Source organism: Phascolarctos cinereus, unplaced genomic scaffold (genome assembly GCF_003287225.1).
Source record: "Phascolarctos cinereus isolate Bilbo 61053 unplaced genomic scaffold, phaCin_HiC Scaffold_5;HRSCAF=322, whole genome shotgun sequence".
NCBI lineage: Eukaryota > Metazoa > Chordata > Mammalia > Diprotodontia > Phascolarctidae > Phascolarctos > Phascolarctos cinereus.
The window spans coordinates 16,313,268-16,336,121 of NW_027555958.1; the positions used below are offsets into that span (position 1 = coordinate 16,313,268).

The 22,854-nt window shown below is 43.2% G+C and overlaps 1 protein-coding gene across 2 annotated transcripts in view; it reads right to left on the bottom strand.

Moving 5' to 3' along the window:
• Nucleotides 1–22,854, bottom strand: part of COL26A1 (collagen type XXVI alpha 1 chain) — a 267,961-nt gene that overhangs the window by 190,425 nt on the left and 54,682 nt on the right. For both annotated transcript variants that reach the window (XM_021005767.2, XM_021005766.2), the window contains exon 2: nt 21,812–21,934. In XM_021005767.2, the coding sequence (XP_020861426.1) occupies nt 21,812–21,934 (123 nt within the window). The remainder of the gene's footprint in view (nt 1–21,811; nt 21,935–22,854) is intronic.

The following is a 22,854-nucleotide window of genomic DNA, read 5'->3' on the forward strand; positions in this document are numbered from 1 at the left end:
ATTCTTTTATTAAGGGGATTTGTTTTGTGAAGTTTGGGTTTAGTCAGAGGGCTGAACCTGAGGACTTAGAGGCTGCATGTGGCCTCGAGGCCGCAGGCTCCCCACCCCTGGATAAGAACTTCTATGGGAAGGAAACTACCTGAGAAAGATCTCACCAATAGAGATCATCCCTTGCTCTGAGGCCCATCGAATCCTGGGGCACTGCCTGGGGCACAGGGATTGGGGAGGGGGGTAGCTGTTAAATGACTTGTTCAGGATCCTAGTAGGGTGCATCTCAAAGCGAGGTGGCATACAAATTCAGGTCTTCCTAATTCTACCCCCTACACATCACACTGCCTCGACCTACAAAATAATAAGAGCTCATTTTCTATAAGACTTTTATAAACTATAAAACACTTTTCTTACCCTGGAACACAGATGGTGCTAATATCATTCTTACTATTTTGTAGATGACAAATTGAAGCTCAGTTTGGTTAAATGACTTGCCCACCACAGTCACAAAGCTAATTAAGTCACAGACCTGAACCAAGGCTTTCCGACTCCCAAGTGTGCTGCTCTTTTGACTATAACCACAGGCAGCTGGTGGCGTCACAGTGCAGAGAGCGCTGGGCCTGGAGTCAGGAACACCTGAGTTCAAATCTGACCTCAGAAACTTACTAGCTGTGTGACCCTGGGGCAAGTCACGCAACCGTTTGCTTTAGTTTCCTTAACTGTAAAACGGAGCTAATAAAAACACCTATCTCAGGACTTGTTGTGAAAATCAAATAAGATTTTTAAAAAAACTGGAGCAGCTAGGTGGCCCAGTGGATAGAGCACCAGCCTTGGAATCAGGAGGATCTCAGTTCAAATCTGGTCTCAGATACATAACACTCACTAGCTGTGTGACCTTGCCTAAAATAAAAAAAATTAAAAATTTAAAAATTTAAAAAAAATAAAAAAGCAAACTTTGCACACTTCTGATTCATGAGCAGCCCCCTCACCCCCGCCTCCCAAAGTTTCCCCACTGAGGAGTTTCAGTGGGTGTTTTTAGGACACCTGCTAAAACCTGAAGGGATTTGTATGTGAATCCACACATTTGTTGGGAGACCTGAGGTACGTAGAGGTGACACCGACAACCTGAGCTCCTCATTTCCCATCCAGAAAGAATGCAGATCTCCATGGGAGGCTAAAGGAAAGGGTCAGAAACAAAAAGGCAGCAGCAAACATCAGGTTCTGTTCTTTGAATGGCAATGAACAGAAACTAAGCCCGTGGCCTTTTTCTTCAGACAGAGACACTAATAACAGTAACAACAACAACAACAACAATAATAAAAATAATAAAACATGTTGTAGCACTTGGAGGTTTGCAAACTATGGCACATTGAACAGAATTGCTGGCCAGGAGTCAGGAACCCTTGGATTTCAATTCTACCTCAGACATCAGCTGTGTGACCTTGGGCAAAGCTCTTAACTTCTCTGAGCCTCAGTTTCCTCATTTGTCAGATGAAGGGGCGCCGGACCAGAAAGTCCCCAAGGTCTCTTTCCTCTCTAATACTACGCCACGTCTTTGATCACATCCGGTCCTCTCCCAACAACCCCGTGCAGCAGACACTCTAGCCTTGTTATTCCCATTTTATAGATGAGGAAATGGAGACTCATCAAGGTGGCTGAGACCGTCAAGCTAACAGACATCTGGAACTTCTGTCCACAACTCCAGAGCTACCCTTTCTGATCAGGGTCTGATCAGAAAGTATCCAAAGCAATACAAATATATTTTATCTTGAGAAATTAAAATTCTTCCTATAATCTGAAGGCTTGCCCTCTGCTTCTATCCTAAGACTCACCAGCACATTGTTGTAGGCCAGTAGTGTCAAACTCAAATAAAAATGGATCCCTGCTGGCTGCATACTGATTTAGAAAACTACACGCTAACATTGTCTGTGTTGTATCACATTTTTACTTATTTGGTTAACAGTTCCCAAATGCATTTTATTCTGGTTGCCGTGGCCCTGAAGAGTTTTACCAGCTACACAGGCAGGCCCCGTTGGATACCATGCTGTGGGCCACTGGTCAGGGCAGAGGGATGAGAGGGGACTGAGAGCTCAACAACAGTCGTGGTGCTGCCACGCTTAGCTACATAGATGATGGGTGCGCCCTTTTCACCCAGAGAGCCAGTACAGTAGGAGTGGGAAGGAGGAAGTTCATGAAATCCATCTTTAAAAAATCATGCATCTTTTTATTCAAAACAGGAACCGTTAGTTCTATTATTTGTGATCACCTATAACTTAACAATATCTGGAAACACCAGCAGGTGGAGCTGCTTCATCAGCTTCCTTGATAACCTCAAACTAGTCCAGACCCATCGCTAGGTCCATTCAATCTCAGGTCCACCCACACCACCCCTTACACCGTTTTTTTGGTTCGTACTTTAGATCTCTGCCGCTTGACCCAAGATCCTAATGGGAGGGATGTTTTGTGTCCAGCTCCTCTGGATGGGGCAGACATCTAAGACAGCTCTGGGGAACCCCAGGCTTTCTTGTGGACCAATGTAGATTCCAACCCTACCCAAATGCTAAAAGGCCACTTTGTGAAGACCAGCCTGTTCCGTGTGCTTAGATAACACATCAACAGACATTTAGTTGATCAAATACGTGAGCTAAGGGTATGAATGGGTGGATGCATGAGACTTGGAAGATGAATGGATGCCACATTACTTTTCCTCCATAGAACCTTCTTTAATTACCCCACCCCTGTCCTCAGTTAGCAAGAACTTCTCCTCCCTTATGATTTTGACTCTCATAAACTTACCCAAAGTCCTCTAGGATCTCTTAATTGCCAACTTTAATGGCCATTTTTCAATCTTCATTCTCCTTAACCTCTCTGCAGCATGACATTGATAAATGCCCTCTTTTTTTCTTTTTTTTTTTTAAATATTCTCCTCTCTGGGTTTTCATGTCATTGCTCCCTTGATCTTCCTCCTACCTGACTTTCTCAGTCTCCTCTGCTGGATCTGCATGGATGTCCTGCTCCCAAACTACAAGAATCCTCCAAAGGCTGTATCCTCAGCCTTCTCTTATCTGGATACCTATGCCACCTCTCATGATGACCTCACCAGTTGCATTGTTATTATCTCAATGCAGATGACTTCCAGATCTATAACCCAGCTCTTCTCTCTGTCTCTCTCTGTACCTTTCTGCCTCTGTTTCTCTCTGTGTCTCTGTCTCTGTATCTCTCTCTCTGTCTCTGTCTGTCTCTCTCTCTCTCTCTGTCTCTCTCTCCTGAGCTCCAGTCCTACATCACCACCTGCCTACTGGACATTTCAGATTGGATGGCCCATAAGCATTTCAAACTCAACATGCCCAAAACAAAACTCATGATCTTTTCCCCAAACCTCTCCCCATTCTGAACTTCCTCATTCCTATTCTGGGTACCATCTTTTTCCTAACCATCCAATAACTCTAGCAAGTGAACAATGGCCTCCATTTTCCAGCTCACAGAGTCTCTATGATCCCTGGTCCTCCTGAGTCTTCTTGAGTCTTAGTTGGGTTACTTGTCCTTTGGTGAGAAGAAAGTAAGAGAGGCTTTTCTGTGGCCTCCATGGTTAGGCAGTTGGCACAAACCTTCCTGTCCTCCCTAAAGATGTCTTATGTACCTCCATTCAGAATAGAGCTAAAACCTTAAACCTGTTGACCTTTTCTACTTATCCTCCCCCTTGGGACTGACCAGTTTTTTATGATCTCTGATCAGTATTTCCTTAGAAAGGCAGAAGGCAGGAAATAATACATCATTGAAGCATCTTTCTTCAAATGGGGGATTCTAATAAAGCAGAACACGGTTTTTGTGCTTAAGAACCCCACAATACAAGGAGGTAAAGACACAGGACTACATAAGTAATTAAAAAGCCAATTAGTACAGTAATTGTATAATGAAATTTATGTTAAAAAACCATTTTAAAATAAAACAATTCTTCCACAATGTGAAAAATACATTTGAAATCATAAGTTAATATTACATACAATAAAGACTAGAATCTTTCTCATTGAAAACATGTAATAAAGAAGAATGTTCAGTCTTCCTACCACTATTTAACTTAGTTTTGAAAATCCTAGTCACAGCAGTAAGACGTAAAAAGAAATTAAAGGAAAAGCATGGGTAATTAAGAAGTTAAAATATCTATTTGAAGATGACCAAGAAAGCCCTAGATGACTCCAAAATAAAATAAAGGTAAAAACTGTGACAGATGACAAGTTAGCATCTCATAAGTCACATAAATAAACACATGAAAACATCTGCATTTCTAGATTCATCTCACAAAGGACCAAGGTAAAGGGATATAAAGATAAAGAAGGCCCATACATAGCAGGTTTTTCTGCATGTGTTTCATCTCTGTGGGGAGCTTAGAGGCCCCAGAACTTCCAGGGAGGAAAACAAAATTGTGCAGTACCAATTGGGAAGTAACCCAATCTGGACATGGGGAGATAGGTGATAGGTCTCAGGGTCCCTTTTCTCTTCCCTTTGCCCTTGGGAGGGATTTCCTGCCTGACAACCATGTGATTCAGTCGGTTTTTAATCAAATCAGAGTGCGTTGAAGCTAGAAGGGATGTTAGAGACCGTCTTCTTCATAGGTGTCAAACTGACGGCCACCACCAAGAGGCTTGCAAAACTCCCATGTGCTCAGAACCAGATTAACAGGTAACTGGGAAATACTGAATGAAATAAATACAAATAAAATGCAAATGGATAATGTTAGTTTGTGGTTTTCTAATATCTGGCCTTCAAAGATCTGTTTCTATTCAAGTTTAACACCACTTAATCTGACCCTAGGGAAGAAGGGAGGGAGGGAGGGAGCTCAGGCCCAAAGGAGGGAATGAACTGCTTGTTCAGGGTGACCTGCCAAGTCAGGGGTGATACTAGGATTAGATGAAGGTCCCTTGACTCCCAGAACCTCAATGTTTATTTTCAGCCAGAGGGTGTCTTAATTCCTACCTGGTACTTAGGCCTAAAGACCCTGCATCTCTCTAAAAAAATCGTTTGACTAAAGAAGGGTTGTTAACTGTCAGGCTCTCAGAACAGGAGGGCTGGCCTTAGGTGGTAGCTCATATTACAGCAAACATTTTCTAAGGCCTCTTTCTACAGCCACTCCCTTCAAGTCATCCCATGGGTTCTGCTGTTGGGTCACCCTACACAATGGCTGCCTGGACATCTTTGGCAATGGCTACATGGAAAACTCATGGACATGTTTTCCAGTTTTCAAAGGCTCAGACAAGAGAAATCACGGCAAGGAGGCAAACCTGCATATTCAAAAGTTGGTGCTCCAGGAAGCCATGCCTCCCTCTTACCCAAGGCCAGACTTTCCCCTGAAAGCTTGAGAAACACTCTCCTACAGGAGGGAAAGATGTTGAGCCCCTAACAGAGCTGAGCTGAGAAGTCAGCCTGGAGGCACTCTAAAGCCCTGGCTTTGGCCTCTGCACAGTACTCTCTTGCATGGGAAAAGGAGTGAGAAGAAACAGCCTGGTAATCAGAGAGAATCTGGAGACACAAAAGGAAAGTGGGTGTAGGGGTTTCAAGAAGGCAGGAAGTCAATTAATCTTTTGATTAATAGCCATGGGTCTGGAGTGAGGAAAAAGGAGTTTAAATAACCAGCTACCACAGGCCAATCCTGCTAAGCAAAATTTGACTCCTTTTTTCACATTCTATCATGCCACACATTCCAGTAGCCAGATAGAACATGCTGGCCCAGGGGAACTTTCTATACTTCTCTGAGGTTCTTTAAAGACTGATAACATACATGTCAGCCCGAGTCCTTTTCAGAGTGATCAACCCCGCACAAAAAGGAAATATCTTTCTTCCACTTGTCTCCCTCACTTGATGAACAAACCTATTTGACCATGACCTGACCTAGGTGAGGTGTGGCAAGATTAAGCACCCCCTGGGAAAAGCCTTTGGTTAACATGTGAATCTGAATAGTCAGGCCAAGAAGAATGCTCCTCAAAGCACTTCATTTTCACAGGACAGGAAAGGGGATCAAACTGAAGTCTTTTTAAGTGTCTCCCTGACCAGCACATGGAAGGGGCTGGCCCAAACGAAATTAATGGAACTATGGGGTGTGTCTGTGGCCAAGCTGAGCCTGGCAAAGGGGGTCAAAGGCTAGAGGGAGGTGATGTGGGACCTGGAGAAGCAAGCTGAGAATTCACACAAACACCCTCCTCATTTCACATCTGGAATATGTTGGCCGGCTAATGCCATCAAAGCAAATGGCTTTGTTGATGGAGTTTGAGAGACAGCCTCAGGAAGAAAACTGGACTTGCAGAGGGGGGCACAGGAACAAAGGAAGCTGGAGACAGGGATGGGTAAAATAAAATTAACCCCTGAAATCCTGGGAGTCATCTTGAAGATTACCTTGTATCTACTGTGTATGTATCTTGTACATGTCTGTGTGTATGCGTGTTGCCTCTTCTCACAACGGCAGGGAATATTTTCATGTTTTCTTCGTATCCCAAGTGTTTAGCATGGTGCATGGCACACAGCAAGTGCTTACTAAATGTTTGTTGATTGCTTGACTTATAAATCTTCTCTGATTTAGAAATATCAATATGATTCCATGGAGAACCCAAAGACAAGCTCAGGTTTTAAAAGAGCATGTCCAAGAGACCTCATGGAAGTGGATCGTCCTGGGTACTCCATGGCCAATCCAGGGATGAGCAAGGTCTGGCAGGTGTGATCAAGGTAGGAAAACTTCAAATATAGACCCAGCAATGGGTTGTGTGCCTGATTTCCAAGGACCAACCATTTTTACATTCTGAGAGGTTCATTCAAAAGACTGGCCAGTATAAATGCTTGTGGCCACAGCAACTCGTGAAACTGTCTTCTAAGGCATAACGGAGTTGTGATTGCCATCAACAGAAGAAGTACCCAAAGAGAAGACATAATGGATCCTTTAAGAATTGGAGTATATACAAGAAACAGCAGCTAGGACAGGCAACTGAGAATAAATTAAAAAAAAGTACTATAAGAATACAGTCAGGAAGGCTAAAGCCCAACCTGGCACATAGTAAGCACAATATAAATGTTAGTTACTATTATAATCACGATGTCAGCTAAGACCTATGATAAATGCTAAAGACAAAAAAAAAAGGACTTAAAAACAGGACCATACAATTATAGAGCTAGAAGGAACTTTAAGGTCCTCTAGTCAAACCCCTTTTTTGTGAGATAAGGACATGGGAGCCCAAAGGAGGAGATGGCTTCCCCAAGGTCACAAAAGCAACAGAGATTAGAATCCATGTCCTCTAGCTCCAAATCCTGTGTTCATTCCACCACTCGGCACTGTCTCCCAACTATAAGCAAGCGAAAGATTATGATCAAGTCAGCCTCCCAACTGGAGGTGCACAGGAAGATAAATAATGTAAAGAAGTTGGAACTATTCTACTCCTTTTTTACTTCTGTTTTTACTACAAAAGAAAGAGCAGAGGGAATAAATATTTATTAATGCCTACTATATGCCAGGTACTGTGCTAAGTATTTATGAACATTATCTCCAAAGGAAATGGTCTTCTACCGGTAAGGTTACTGGGGAGGAGAAAGATGGCTGAAATGGCTCACACAGGAATGAAACCCATGACAGCCGAAGCATACCCAGCTACCAGCAGTGAATCCAATTCACCTGACCCTGCTGAACTACACTGGAGGGCACTAAAATAACGTAACAATGGAATTGCTAAACTGCTATGGGTAATCTTTGAGGATCAGGGTGAATCTAGAAGTACCCCCTGGTCTGGAGAAAGGCAAATGTGGTTCCCATTTTCAAAAGGTGAGGAAAGTAGATACTTCCAACTACAAGCCAATAAACTTGATATCAACTTCTAAGGAAATTCCAGCATACTTTATTAAAGAGTCAGTTTCTTGGCACATAGAAAAGAGACGAATCCTCTGATCCCAGAATGGATTCACTAAAAATAAGCCATGTCTCACTAGACAAAGATATCAGGAAAATGTCATGGAAATCATATGTTTAGATGTCCATAATTCATTTGAGAAGGCATGTTAACCTTGTGGACAAGACAGATGCACAGGCTTAGAACCACGTGACTCACTGAATCCAAAGAACAGTGATTAGTGGACCTACATTACTATGGAGAGATTTTAAGAAGATCATAGGGCTCTGTCTTTGACCCAGATTGGTTCAGCATTTTAAATCAACAACTTGAATCAATACATACATCAATGGATCAATAAGACTTTCTTTTTTTTTTTTTAACTTTTCTACTCCTGCGGCTGCTGCTGCTGCTGCTATTGCTGCTGTAACTGCTGCTGGTGGTCTTTTCTTTCTTTTTCTTTTTATTCCTCTCAAGTCTTGTAGCTGAAGATCAAATTTTCCATTAAGTTCTGGTCTCTTCATCATGAAGGTTTGGAAGTCCCCAATTTCATTAAATATCCATCTCCTCTCCTAAAAGATCATGCTCAGTTTTGCTGGGTAGTTGATCCTTGTAATCCAAGCTCCTTTGCCTTATAGAATATTGTATTCCACACCCTCTGAGCTTTTAATGTAGAAGCTGCAAGATCCTGTGTAATCCTGACTGTAGTTCCATGACAGTTAAATCGTTTCCTTCTGGCTGCTTGCAGTATTTTCTCTTTGACCTGGTAATTTTGGAATTTGGCTACAATATTCCTTGGCATTTTCAATTTGGGATCTCTTTCAGGAGATGATCAGTGGATTCTTTCAATGACTAATTTACCCTCTGGTTATAGGACCTCAGGGCAGTTTTCTTTGATGATTTCCTGATGGATGTTGTCCAGGCTCTTTTTTTCATCACGGTTTTCAGGTAGACCAGTAATTTTTAAATTGTGTCTCCCAGATCTATTTTCCACATCAATTGTTTTACCAATGAAGTATTTTACATTTTCTTCTATTTTTTCATTCTTTTGTTTCTATTTGACTGATTCTTGCTCTCTCATAGAGTCATTAGCTTCCACTTGCCCCATTCTAATTTTTAATGAGTTGTTTTCTTCTATTAGATTTTATGCCTCCTTTTCCATTTGGCCCATTTTACTTTTTAAGGAGTTCTTCTCTTCAGTGAGTTTTTGTGCCTCCTTTTCCATTTGGCCAATTCTGCTTTCTAAGGACTTGTTTTCTACAGCTAATTTTTGTCCTTCCTTTTCCAAGCTATTGACTCTCTCTTGCACACCTCTCATTTCTTTTCCCAATTTTTCTTCTACTTCTCTTATTTGACTTTTAAAATCCTTTTTGAGCTCTTCCAAGAAGGTTTTTTGGGCTTGAGACCAGTTCATATATTCCCCTTTGAGGTTTCAGATGTGGGTATATTGACAATGTTATCCTCTTCTGAATTTGTGCCTTGATCTTTCCTTTCCTCAAAATAAGAATCTATAGTCATTTTCTGTTTCTGCTTTTTATTCATGGTGTTTGCCTATTTCCTCACTTTAAAAAAAATGTTGAGTTCTCCTGCTGAAGCACAGGGGAACTTACTCAAGCTTCTTTTGCTGCTCACCCAGGCCTTGCATTTGAATGTTTGGCTCCTCCTCACCTAAGCCTTGCACAGGGATGTTTTGCTGCTGGTATGCCTGTCAGCCTGGAGCTTTGCCTTCTGGAGCTGTGTTTCTCAGAATTGTGTTTCGGCACCAGGTGATTTCACTGCTGGAGCATGTTGTCACCTGTGGTGGGTCTCAGGATCTCCCCCTGGTATGCTGAGGTGGGGCTTGCTGCTGGCTTGCTGAGAAGCCTTCAGTCATGTACTGCTCCCCCTCCCCCAGAATAAGAGGAGTCTTTCCCATTAATCCCTCTAGCTTCCTGGGCTACAAGACTGCTATGCCTTGTCTTTTTGCTGGCTCGGGGGTTTTCCTGGGTCAATATTTTCTGGGCTTTCAGGGTCAATGAGGGAGGGTTTGAACGACTTACTTCTCACTCCACCATCTTGGCTCCCAGAAGGGGAAGTCAACAACCAGACTTTCTTAAGCTCCTACCCAGCATTTTGCTAGGATCAGGAATATAAAGACAAAAAAAAAGTGGAACAGTCCTTGCCCCCAAGGAGTTTACATTCTGTTGGATGGTATGCTTACAAAATTTGTATGTGATACAAAGCAAGGAGAAATAGTTAGTAAAATTAAGATCCAAAAAGATTTCTGACTAGAAAAGTGGCCTTTTATGATATGAAATTTACTAAGGAAAAACATAAAGCCCTACACATGGGTCTAAAAAATCAAATGCCCACATGCAGGATGGGAAAGATTTATTCAAATAAAAAAGACCTAAGGGTTTTAATACATTCATTGTGTCAACAGTATGATGTGGCCAAAAAAGCCACCTTCATTTGCACTAACAGGAATATGTTTAGCCTAGTGTAGTGGGTAAAGAGACAATGCTGCACTCAGAGAAACCAGGGTTCAAATCCCAGTGCAGACACATATGGGTGACCCTTGGGCATCTCCCAGTGCTCTGGTAACTCTCCAAGATTCTAACATATAAGGCAGGTGCCCAACTGAACAGGCAGAAGTTTGTTACCTGGAACAATGAAATCACAGACGGAAGCAAAGTTGCAGTCTCCCCACTCTCAGTGCCAGTCGGACCAAATCTGTATTGCAGTATATCCTTCCCAGGGACAGATTTGTGAAGGGAAATTAACAAACTCCAGATAAAAGTGCCCAAGATGATGAGGAAACTTGAAACCGTTCCCAAGAGGACTGACAGAAGGAAACAAGGATATTTAGCCTGGGGAGAAGAAGCAGCCTCGGGGGGAGGTGAGAGATCTACCTTGTTCTTGTTCAGCTGTGTCCAACTCTTCAGGACCCCAGGGACCATAGCATGCCAGGCACTTCTGTCCTCCGCAGTCTCCTCCAAGCTCATGCTCATTGTTTCCATGACACTATCTATCCATCTCATCCTCTGCCGTCCCCTTTTCCTTTTGCCTTCAATCTTTCCCAACCTCAGGGTCTTTTCCAATGAGTCCCATCTTCTCATTACGTGACTAAAGCACTTAAGTTTCAGTTTCAGTATTTGACCTTCCAGTGAATTTTCTGAGTTAATTTCTTTGTTTTGACTGATTTAATCTCCTTGCTATCCAAGGGACTCTCAAAAGCCTTCTCCAGAACTACAATTAGAAAGCACTGATTCCATAGTGTTCAGCTCTCCTTATTGCTACTGGAAAAGCCATAGCATTGATTACACAGACCCTTGTCAGCAAGGTGATGCCTCTGCTTTTTAGTACGCTGTCCAGATTTGCCAGAGCTTTCCTTCCAAGGAGCAAGTGTCTTTTCATTTCATGGCTGCAGTCTGTAGTGATCTTGAGCCCAGGAATATAAAATCTGACACTGCTTCCATTTCTTCTCCCTCTATTTGCCAGGAAGTGATGGGACCAGTTGCCAAGATCTTAGGGGTTTTTTTTTATGTTAATCTTTAAGCCATGGAGATCGCGGGTGCTATCAAATATCTGAAGGGCTGCCAAGTGGAAGAGGCATTACATTTGTTCCACTTGCCCCCGAAGGATAGATCTAGGACCAATGATGAGCACATACATTAGGGCAGATCAAAAGATTCTTTGCACTTAGCACTAACCAAAGATGGACCAGGCTTCCCCAGTTAGTAGAGAGTTCTCCATTGCTATAAGTCCAAGCCTTTAGTAGAGGCATGATAATCACAACTTGGTGCCATGGGAAGGGGGACTCTTGCTCAGGCGTGAGTTGGATTAGATGAATTTCTATTTCAACTTTGAGATGCTGTGATTCTAAGTCATCATTCTAATATCCTCAGCACTCAGCAAAATGCCTGGGACACTGTAGGCAAGTAGACTGAGTCCTGATGTAGACTAAGAGTCCTGAAGTCTCTAAATCAGACAAACTCTGACCAGTTCTACATCACAGCTATGGACTTCTCTCAGATCCCACAGTTACCTGTAAAACTCCTGGCCTGCCTAATGCTGACCTCCCCTCCCCCACTCCAAGGAAGTTCAGCTAATAGCCAGTGGTGCTTGGGGCCTGAATGAAGGGAAGCCCTATGCTCTCCTTCAGAGCAAAGACTACTCCTTTTTGACATTCCCTACACTGGGATCAGAATGCTTCAAGTTGATTGCAAGCTCCTTCCCTGACTTAGGGAGCAGTACCTAAAGACCCGGCCTTGGAGCCAGGAGGACGTGGGTCCAAGTCTTGTTTCTGACATATATAAGCTGTGTGATCCTGAGTAAGCTGCCTCACCTCTCAGTGCTCTAAGCAACTCTCTGACTGCTAGTTGCAGAGATGGCGCTGACCTACCTTGGCAGAGAGTTTCCTCACCTGGAACTTCTGTCGGTGAAATCACAGTTCTATTGCTGTAAGCCCCAGGTCTGAATTCTTAGAATAATATCAGCATGGAGCCTAAAAGGAGCAGCAAGGCACACTGGGAGGCACTGGTCCCCTGGGCATCAGATGAGCTGGGCTCAATCCTGCCTCTCCCACTTTGTGACCATGAGAACATCACTTACCACCCCTGGCCACCCACCCTCAGTTTCACTTCTAAGGGATAAGGAGGTTGTTAGGTCGCTTTCACAACCTGAGGACACAAGCAGCCACAAAACTTGAGCGCCCCTGAACCAGGTGGAAATGCAACTGGGAAATGTCTAATAAAATACATAGACGTCTACTACAGCATAGATAATGTTAATTTGTGGTTTTCTTATTTGCTTTTGACATCACGGACTAGACGACCCGAATTCCCTTCCTGTGCTAAATCTAGGGTCCCAGCATCCTGTGAGAGCACCAATAGGACCCCTCCTTTTACAGTAATCTGAGAAATTATTTATCCACGGTAACCTAGTAGAGGACTCCATAGTGCTGGCTGGCACCTGGGGTCACCAGAACATGCTCTTCTAGCCAGCTTCTGTGTACTCAACTTCTCCTTCTACATACCCTTGCCACTACCGAGACAAAAGAGTCTACAGACTCCCCAGACAAAAGGCTCCCTGCCCCCTTCCCCACAGAGACCTACTGTGTAACCTCTCCAGTGAACTTCCAAGACGTGGGAGTAGAAGCAAGGAGAGACAAAAGGACAAGGTTACTATAGGCGGTGTCACCAGGGGTGACGGTCTATCCAGCCAGTCCTACAGGGTCCAGCCACCTGGAAAGAAGGAATTCTAGGGACAATTGCAAGGCTTATCAAGCAAACCACAAGCCTTTGCTAAGCTCTATGTCAGGCACTGCACAGGGTTGTGAGGACACAAAGACAAAAGTGCAGACAGTCGCTGCCCTTGAGAAGCTTAGAGTCTAGCCAGGGGAGGCAGCTCTAAGGAGTGAAGACTCCAACAGCTGGGGGTGGGGTCAGGGAAGGCCTCAGGCAGAGGAAGGCACTCAAGCTGAGCCTAGAATGTGAACAAAATCCAGGATTCCGAGAAGAGAAAGGAGTGTTTTCCTAGGCATAGGTGAGAGCCAGTGTGGTCAAGTGGAGTTGGCCCAGACTTCTTTTAAAGAGCTAACCCTTCTACAGCATTGGAAGTTCAGTTCATATCCTATTTACTTGTATTTACCAAAATGTGAATTACCGTACAGCTCAGCATACTCAAAGTCTATTGAACTTTCAGGAACACTTTTTGCATAAAATGAGGCACACCCTGCCCCACTTCACAGAAATCTAGAGAGGATAAGATTACACAGAGGAGTTGTAGTGCACCCAATAAAGCTAGAGGACCGAATGGCTGATAGACGATAAGTTCCTTGAGGGCAGGGGCTGTTCTGCTGTTTTTGTTCTTGGATCCTCAGCTCCCTGTGATTTCACTGGGGTAGAGAACTACACCCATGAGGACAATCCTCTACCAGACACCCATCAGGGCATCTTTAATCCACAGTCCAATCCAGTTACCTGCAGCACCAAAGAGGAAATGGCTTTGCTGATGTCAGAGATTGAAACCAGATCCTTCTGAATTCTGAGGCCAGCCCTCCAGGCCCAAGGCTAGGCCGACTCTGGTCCTACAGATAGTAGGTATTTCATAAATATCAGTTAGATTTGTGGAATTGAATTGATCTCCACAACCAAGATCCTGGGAGGTTAACTTATCTGCTTTAGGGAAAAGCTCTAAGAATCACACGTGTGTTCCTTTTCCCTAGCTCAGTCTCTTATAGGTAACAATTGCTCAGTATTATCTGTTGAATGAATGAATGGATGGTACCTAAGACATACTGTCTCCTGTTAAACAGAGCAAATGTGAAATAATGTGAAACCTATAGGCTTCCTCTTAGAAATCTCTGCTACCAGAACCCCAATTGCACAGACAGGAAGGAAACGTAGTTGTCCCCCTTGCCCTTCTTGTGTAATAAGAGCCCTGCTGGCTTGGTGGGGAGGCAGGATAGGTTGCCTTGCTCAGGGAAATGGGGTCAGGAACCTCAGTCATGGGCCCCTCTCAAGAGCCCAGCCTATGGCTTAGTAGGAGTGAGAGACAAAGGGAAACACAAGCTGAGCGGTTCTGCAATGGAATTCACAGATACTAGGCTGTCAAACTAGTGGCAGCAGGCCAAAATGAATTGTGCGGTTGCTGCTGGGTTGTTTTTTTCTTTCAAATAATAGAATGGGGGAAATAGCTAATAAGACTGGGGGATGGGGGAAGGACCGTGTCTCATCTTGCAACAGGGCTACCTGCGAGGCGCCCTCGGGAACCTTCACTGGCTTCCTTTCTTGTCATGGTAGGATTGTAGGATGCCATCTTTTCCACAGCCCTGACTCTGCTTTGCCAGTTTCCTGATGCTGTCCACACTGCCAGGGTGGAAACCTGCTCATTCCAAGCGCAGAGATGAAGCTGTCGTGCAGGGCCTCAACAGGGGAGAGGCAGGAGAATGTAGAAGGTCATTCCCAGCTAACGTGGAGAAGCAGCTTACGGCTCCCATCTCTGATACAGGAGGAGTTCAGCCCAAAGCCCTCTAAGCCTCAGCTCTCTGGTGAATAGCATCTGTTTCTGTTGTTTCTGCTGTTTCTGGACAGCCAGAGTTGAACTAGACAGCGTCTGGTCCCTTCTAGCTCTGGATCTCTGCTCCTCTGACACCGTGACCTCTCAGAGGCTCTACTATAGCTTCCTGGCCAGAGCCAAGAAGATCATAACCATTAGACAGCCCTAGACAAGGAGAGGAGGTGCCTTGCTGACAACCAAAATTTAACTTCCATGAGGTGAACGGAAGTGTCAAGGCCCTTCTACAAGCCAATAGAAAGCCTTCTCTAAATCAGCAACAGGGAGTAGAACCGGATCTCTCAGGCAGAGAAAGCTGCTGCCTTCACAGGGGCTTGCTCGGAGGGCCAAAGCAAAGTCAATCGTCGCAAGGAAGCTGCACTCTAGGATCTTAGGATAAAAGCTGGAAGGTCCTTACAGATCAGCTAATCCAGGCCCATTATTCTATAGGTGAGAAAACCAAGGTCCAGAGTGATGTGCTCTAGGTCCTACAGGGAGCCAAGAACAGAACCGTGATGCAAAGCCTGGCTCCAAGTGCTCTCCACTCCGTCATGGCACAGACATTTCAGACAATATTCAGGACCAGTCCAGGCAGCCTGGTGCTTGCCTCCAGCTCATGATCCGGAAGTCACTGGCTCCCACCTCTCTCCCTGCCTTTACCTCGTAGAGGGACCAGGCAAGTCAACACGGAGCTCTCTGGGATTCCTCCCCTTCCCACCAACAGGATGGGATGTGACAGAGCTAGTCAGCCAGAGTCCAGGGTGGGAATGCACGTCTCCCAACTCCCATTCCTGTGCTTTTCACCCTATGCCACGTTACCTTGGTACAGATGTAGGTGACAAGGCCCATTAGGCAGAGTGCCAACACTGATGGTCTCATATCTATCACTATTTCAGTTTTGGGGAGTCCAACTTTTTCATTTCTTTGTGAGTCTTACATAAACCCCCAAAAGCTGTTGTTTTAGGTTTTATTTTATTAAGAATTATAGGAAATAAGGTTGCCCTACATTCCTCCTACTAGTCCACTGACTTTTCCACAGTCTTATACACAGTAGGGGCTTAATCAATGATTACTGAATTCAAAGTCAGCTCTATTAAGCCTCTTAAATATCTAAAAATAGTAGCCCAGGATGATGCTTTTAGAGGGGGGAAGTGAGACTGGAGAGACAAGAAAGAGTGAAGTCGTTGAGGAGACAAACTCCTGGGTGTCCCCTCCATCCAACCAGCCCTAGCAGCCCCTCCAGCTTTGAGGACACTGGGCAAAGGCGCAGAGAGATGATGAGCTCTGCAGTGAGATCCAGGTCTCTGAGGAGCCCAAGGCCTCTAGATACGCCCTCCAGACCTAGGGCCCCCAGAGTGGGAAGGGCACCTAAGGCTGCTGTCAGGTTTGTGGCCCAGAGTAGACTTGCTTTGGGACTAGGATCACGAAAGTATTCATTTAGATAAGAATATCATCATCTAATTCCCTCATTTTACAGGTGAAAAAACCAAGCCCAGAGAAAGACTCACACCCCAAATTTATGTTCACTGCTGGTTGAACTGGTTTGTCTTGTGCTCACAATGGAGAGTTGACCAGCTTTTCTGTCCTTCACAGAGTCTGCCACGTAATCTTCCTTTTGTCCAGGCATGACCATGTCATTATACTGCTCAGCAATCTTCCATGGCTTCCTACTGCCTAACCTCCAGAGTGAAATACTCAGGCCCCTCAGGGCATCTGCGATTTGCTTCCACTTTCTCCATCTCTTTGGTCTCATTTCACACAACTGCTCTTCACACGCTATGTTCTAGCTAAGTGAAGAGTCAAACCATTTGGTGACCTCACAGGGTACTTCTATGCAGGCTGGTTGCCATGCCTGGAATGTTCTTTTCTCCTCTTCCAGGTCAAGGGCTGCTTCCTCCATGGATGCCTGCATGTTCCATCTCAGCTCCAAGCACTCTCTTCCATCTCCAGTTTTGAACCATTCATGTCTGGCTCTCTTCAACACAGAGTCTCAGGAGATCTGGAGGGGCCATCAAGCCCAGTCAATACCAGAAGAGGAATCCCCATCATAACATGCCCTACAAACAGCCATCCAGTGTGGGCTTGGAAGCCACCAGTGAGGTGGAACCCTAGCCTCCCAAGAGATGGCTAGACCATTCCACTTTGGGATGGCTGTGGCAGTAGGAAGTTCTCTCCTTACATGGAGGCCAAGTCCTCGGCTCTGCAGCTTCCACTGATCCTACTTCTGCCCTCTGAGACCAGGCAGAACAAAGTGAATCCTACTATCAGAGGAAGGCAGCTCTCAGGAGTTCCCCTCCCTGCCATCTCCTCTTCTCCAAGAGAAGAAGATCCTCAGCTCCCTTCATCAATCCTCCCATGATGCCCCAAATCCTTAAGGGAAGTCCCCAAATGCCACACCCTTCCCTCACTGAACAAAGACAAGAGGTCTGTCTCAGAATGAAAGTGAAAAAGACAGAGAAGGGGAAAAGGAGAAGGAATTCTATTGCACTTGGCAGCAAACACCTCTTTAAGGGTTACAAATCAAAAGGGAAATTAAGGGCAAAGTGTGAGGAAATGAGTAGCAAGCCCAAATGAAAGTGTCAAAAATATTTGCAAGGGTATAAAGAACAGGAATTCAATCCCACAGCATTTCTCAGAGAGCAGGCCTGAGCTAGGGAAAATGAATGTGCTTTGTGTAAAAGCTGTGGCTGAAACATGACTGAAGAACCACTGGGGCAGATGGATTGCAAGCCATCAAAAACTGGTTACGGAAGGTAGGCCCCACTGGAAGCCCGGCTGCAGTGACTACAGTGATCCCCGAAGAGGCCACCTGGCCCAAGGGCCCATCAGCTGACACTCCCTGGGACCTCTCTTTAGGTGACTCACAGCTCAGGGGGGCAGGCGTCATGTTTGAGCTGTGGCCCCACAAAGAGATAAACGCAGGGCAAGCACAGGGATCACAACAAACTCCATCTGTAGACAGCATTGGGATGTGGGCTGTCACTTTCATCTTTAGAGCCTGAAGTTCTTTTCTATATGAAAACAAAATGAACTTGCAATCAGTTACCTAGAGCTGTCTGATAATGATAATGATAATGATAATAAGAGCAATACCTACATGTCACTAAGTGAACATGTTTTACAGTTATTACTGACAAATGTTCTGAGTCCTCTAAATAAGGCCTTTTCCACTAAAGCTACTGTCTATCTACTATGTATGAATTTTCTATGTACCTACTTATTTACAGAGTGTTTCCCCTTTTAGAGTAAGTTCCTTTGTATCTTGAGCAATCAGCATGGTGCCCAAAACAAGGATGATGAAGAATCAAAAAAGGCCTTTGAATCCAGTAATTAGGAGGTCATTGGGGACCCCTGAAAGAGCTCTTTTAGCAAAGTCAGGACAGAAGCTGGATTTTCCAGGGTTCAAGAGAGAATAGATGGTGAAGCAGGAAAGTAATCAAATATAAGCAACTTCTATCAGATATTTGATAATGAAGAGGAGGAGGGAGATACAGTGGGAGTTGGATGGAATAGAAGTGTCAAGGGAAGGCTTTACTTTTATTTAATTTTTAAAAATTTTATTCATTCATTTATTTATTTATTTTTAGTTTTCAACATTCACTTGTACAAGATTTTGAGTTCCAAATTTCCCCCCTCCCCAAGTTGGCATGTAATCTGATAAAGGCTATACAGGTACAATCATATGAAACATATTTCCACATTAGTCATGTTGTGAAAAAAGAATGAGAACAAAAGAGGAAAACCACTAGAAAGAAAAAACAGAAAACAAAAAAAGAGAAAATAGTGCGCTTTGATCTGCATTCAGACTCCATAGTTCTTTCTCTGGACGTAGACAGCATTTTCCATCCTGAATCTTTTGAAACTGACCGAGATCACTGCATTGCTGAGAAGAGCCAAGTCTGTCAAGGCCAGTCATCACACAGTGTTGTTATTACTGTTTACAATGTTCTCCTGGTTTTGCTCAGTTCACTCAGCATCAGTTCATGTAAGTCTTCACAGGTTTATCTGAAGTCCACTCACTCATCATTTCTTACAGCACAATAGTATTCCATTACACTCATATACCACAACTTATTCAGCCACTCCCCGACTGAGGGGCATCCTTTCAATTTCCAATTGCTGGCTGCCACAAAAAAGAGCTGCTATAAATACTTTTGCACATGTGGGTCCTTTTCCCATTTTTAATGATCTCTTTGGGATACAGACCTAGTAGTGGTATTGCTGGATCAAAGGATATGCACAGTTTTATAGCCCTTTGGGCATAATTCCAAATTGCTCCACAGAATGGTTGGGTCAGTTCACAACTCCACCAACAATGTATTAATGTTCCAATTTTCCCACATCTTCAACACTTATCATTTTCCTGTTCTGTCATGTTAGCTGATCTGATGGGTGTGATGTGGTACTTCAGAGCTGTTTTGATTTGCATTTCTCTAATCAATAGTGATTTAGAGCATTTTTTCTTATGACTACAGATAGGTTTAATTTCTTCACCTGAAAACTGCCTGTTCATATCTTTTGACCATTTATCAATTGGGGAATAAATTTGACTCAGTCCTCTCTATATTTTAGAGATGAGTCCTTTATCAGAAACATTGGCTGTGAAAATTATTTTCCAGCTTTCTGAAGGGAAGGCTTTTTTTAAAGGAACTGGGAGACCTGAGAATGATTGTAAGCAGATGGGAAGCAGTTGATGCAGAAGAAGAGACTGAGGATGCACAAAAAGGGATAACTTCTAGATAGAAAAATCCCATGCATACTCAAAGCCTGATAACCCAGTGCCTTTTATGTACTTGAATAGGTCTGTGATCTCATCCATGTGTATATGTCACAGAATTACAAGAGGTAGAAAGGGCCATCTAGCTTAACCTATACACATAAGGAATCGCCACTATCACACACTCAACAAGTGGTCATCCAGGCTCTGTTTGAAGACCTCCCAAGAGGGGAATTCTCCACCTCTGGAGATTGCCCACCCCACTCTGGGGCCCCTCTCATGGTCAGGATGTTTTCCTAACATCAAGCTTCAATTTGTTTTTCTGTAACTTCTAGCCATTGGCCAAACACAACAAATCCTGCCTCTATATGACAGCCTTTGCAATACCTAAATCCGTCTAGGTCTTTTCTTCTCCAGGATAAGATATATTCTTAACCAAACAGGAGATAGAGGCAATTATAAAAGATGAAATAAATTACTTATGTTATTTGCAAGCTTCCACACAGATAATATGAATTTATCCAGGATAAGAAGGGAAGTGGTCAAATGGAAAAAAAAATCTTTGTATCAAATTTCTTTGATACAGGTTTGGTGCCCAAGATATAGAAACTATATATATATATATACATACACACACACATACACATATATATATACATACACACATAGATATACATATATATAGAGAGAGGGAGAGTTATAGAGTTATATATGTAGTTTTATACATACACATACACACATGTAAATAACTAATAGTCACTCCCCAACAGATACATGGCTAAAGAATATAAACAAACATTTCTCAAAACACAAACTGAAAAATATTCATAACCACATGAAAAAATGTTCCAAATCATTAATAACAGGAGAAATGCAAATCAAACCAACTCTGAAGTTTTAACTCATACCCTGAAAATTTTCAAAAATGACAAAATATGGCAACAGCCAATATTGGAGGGGTTGTGGGAAGATAGGCACATTAATACATTGTTGGTAGAGCTGTGAAATGGTACAATCATTTTGGAAAACAACTTGAAATTATACAAATAAAGTGAATAAAAATGCCCATACATTTTGAACCAGAGACTCTTATTACTGGGCTTAGATTCCAAGGAAGCCATCAATAAGAAAAAAGTCCCCATATACTCCAAAATATTTATAGTAGTATTTTTTGTAATAGCTAAGAATTGGAAAAAAAAGTAGATGTCCATCAATTGGAGAATGGCTAAACAAACTGTGTTATATAAATGTAATAGAATACTTCTGTGCTGTAAGAGATGATATATGTGATAAATATGGAGAAGCATGGAAAGATCTGAATGATTTCATATAAAGTTCAGTCAGCAGAGCCAAAAAAAAAAATATATCCACAGTAACTACAACGATGTAAATGGAAAAAACACCACCACACACACACACAAAAAAATCAAATGTAAATGTAACAAAATTACAAAGGTCAAGTTGAACTCGAATAGTTTTGAGAAGACACTCTTATTTAACCTACCCGGTGGTGGGAGTTACAGATGTTAGACACTGCAAGTTTTCAGACTTTCTCAATGCATTGCTCAGTTTTGCTGATTTTCCCCTCTAAAATCCCCCCCCCACTATCTATCATATGGGATGTCTCTCAGGGACGAAGAGAGAGAGGGATACGTGGGACACTATGGTGATGTAAGAAACAGAAAACATCTAAAAAATTTTATTTAAAAAAAAACAGAAAATAAAAATAACCCATCCTTTCACATCATTATCCTTGAGGGGACAGACCACAACATGATCAAACCCACACAGATGACCCAAGACAAATACAGACATGAAGACAGAAACAACTTCATGACATCTATATTCATCAACCATGCCAAAATGATGCAGCTTCCTCTAGGTTTATTTCACATCTAAAGCATAATGAGCTGTTGAAGTGCTTTGTAAACCTTAAAGTGCTATATAAATACCAACTACTATTATTAACTCATAATTCTAATGTAATTGTATTAATAATATGACATGATATGATAATAATAATCACTAATACCCAATGCAAAAACACCATTCTGTTCAGCTTTTGCCAGTTGACTTAGCTAACAAAATTAGAACTGAGCATATTCAGTGGACCCATGAAAAGCATCATCTCTCCATGAGGCTTGAGTCAGAAAATTCAAAGGAAAAAGGAACAATGAGAGAGAGGTAACATAAAGGCTTTTACCTGACTAGGTTAGTACATGGTCCTGGCCATCGGCAGCTCTGGTACACCCTCTGGAACACTGTTTCTGACCCATTCTGTACTTGACAAGACACCATCTTTGTCACGGTATGATGGCACCAGTTCCTATGGGGAAGAAGAAACTTACATGTCAAACAGGCACTTTCCTAAGCCAACCACCATAACACCTGCTTCAGAATTTGGTAGTCCTGAAATGCCATATTACACAAAAGCCATCCAGTCCAAGCCCTTTATCTTAGAGATGAGGACATTGAGACCCAGGGAGGTTTAGGTGACTTGTCCAAGGTCACCTTGGTAGTGTCTGAAGTGGGATTTGAACCCAGGTCCTGACTCCAGAAGCAGTGCCTTCTACTAAACCATGAGTATCAAATGAGGCAATAAATGTAAAGCACAATTAACTATAAAAAGCTACAGAAATGGAGGCTAATTTTATCAACATCTTCATCATCATTGTCAGATCACAGACTTAGAGGTGAAAGCGACCTCAGAAATTACCCAGTCAAACCACCTAATTTTACAGAAGAGGAATCCGAGTTCCAAAGAAGGATAAATCTGGTCCAAGGTCATAAAGGCAACATCAGGATTCGAATCCAGGTTCCCTAACTCCAATCTTTCCACTTCTCCCCTACTGCTTCCCCTCATCACCATCATTCCTATGATGACCACCACCAGGAACAGCCATCTTGAGGAGCATTTACTTCACAGGCTGGGATCTTTAGTAGTTACCACCACTCAAAAGCCTCCTTCCCCGAAGGATAACCAAAGAACACGTGGGGTGGGGTGGCATCTAGACTGTGCAGTGGATAGAGCACCTGCCCTAGATTCAGGAAGACCTGAATAGAAATCTGGCTTCAGATACTTGACACTTACTAGCTGTGTGACCCTGGGCAAGTCATTTCACCCCACTGCCTCACACACAAAAAAGAACACATCAAGGACATTTTGAGGAAAACCTCACATTTGGGAGAGCCCCATCCTCTGCAGAGCTCAGTAGGACTTACAAAGCATCTGTCTCCATCATCCTC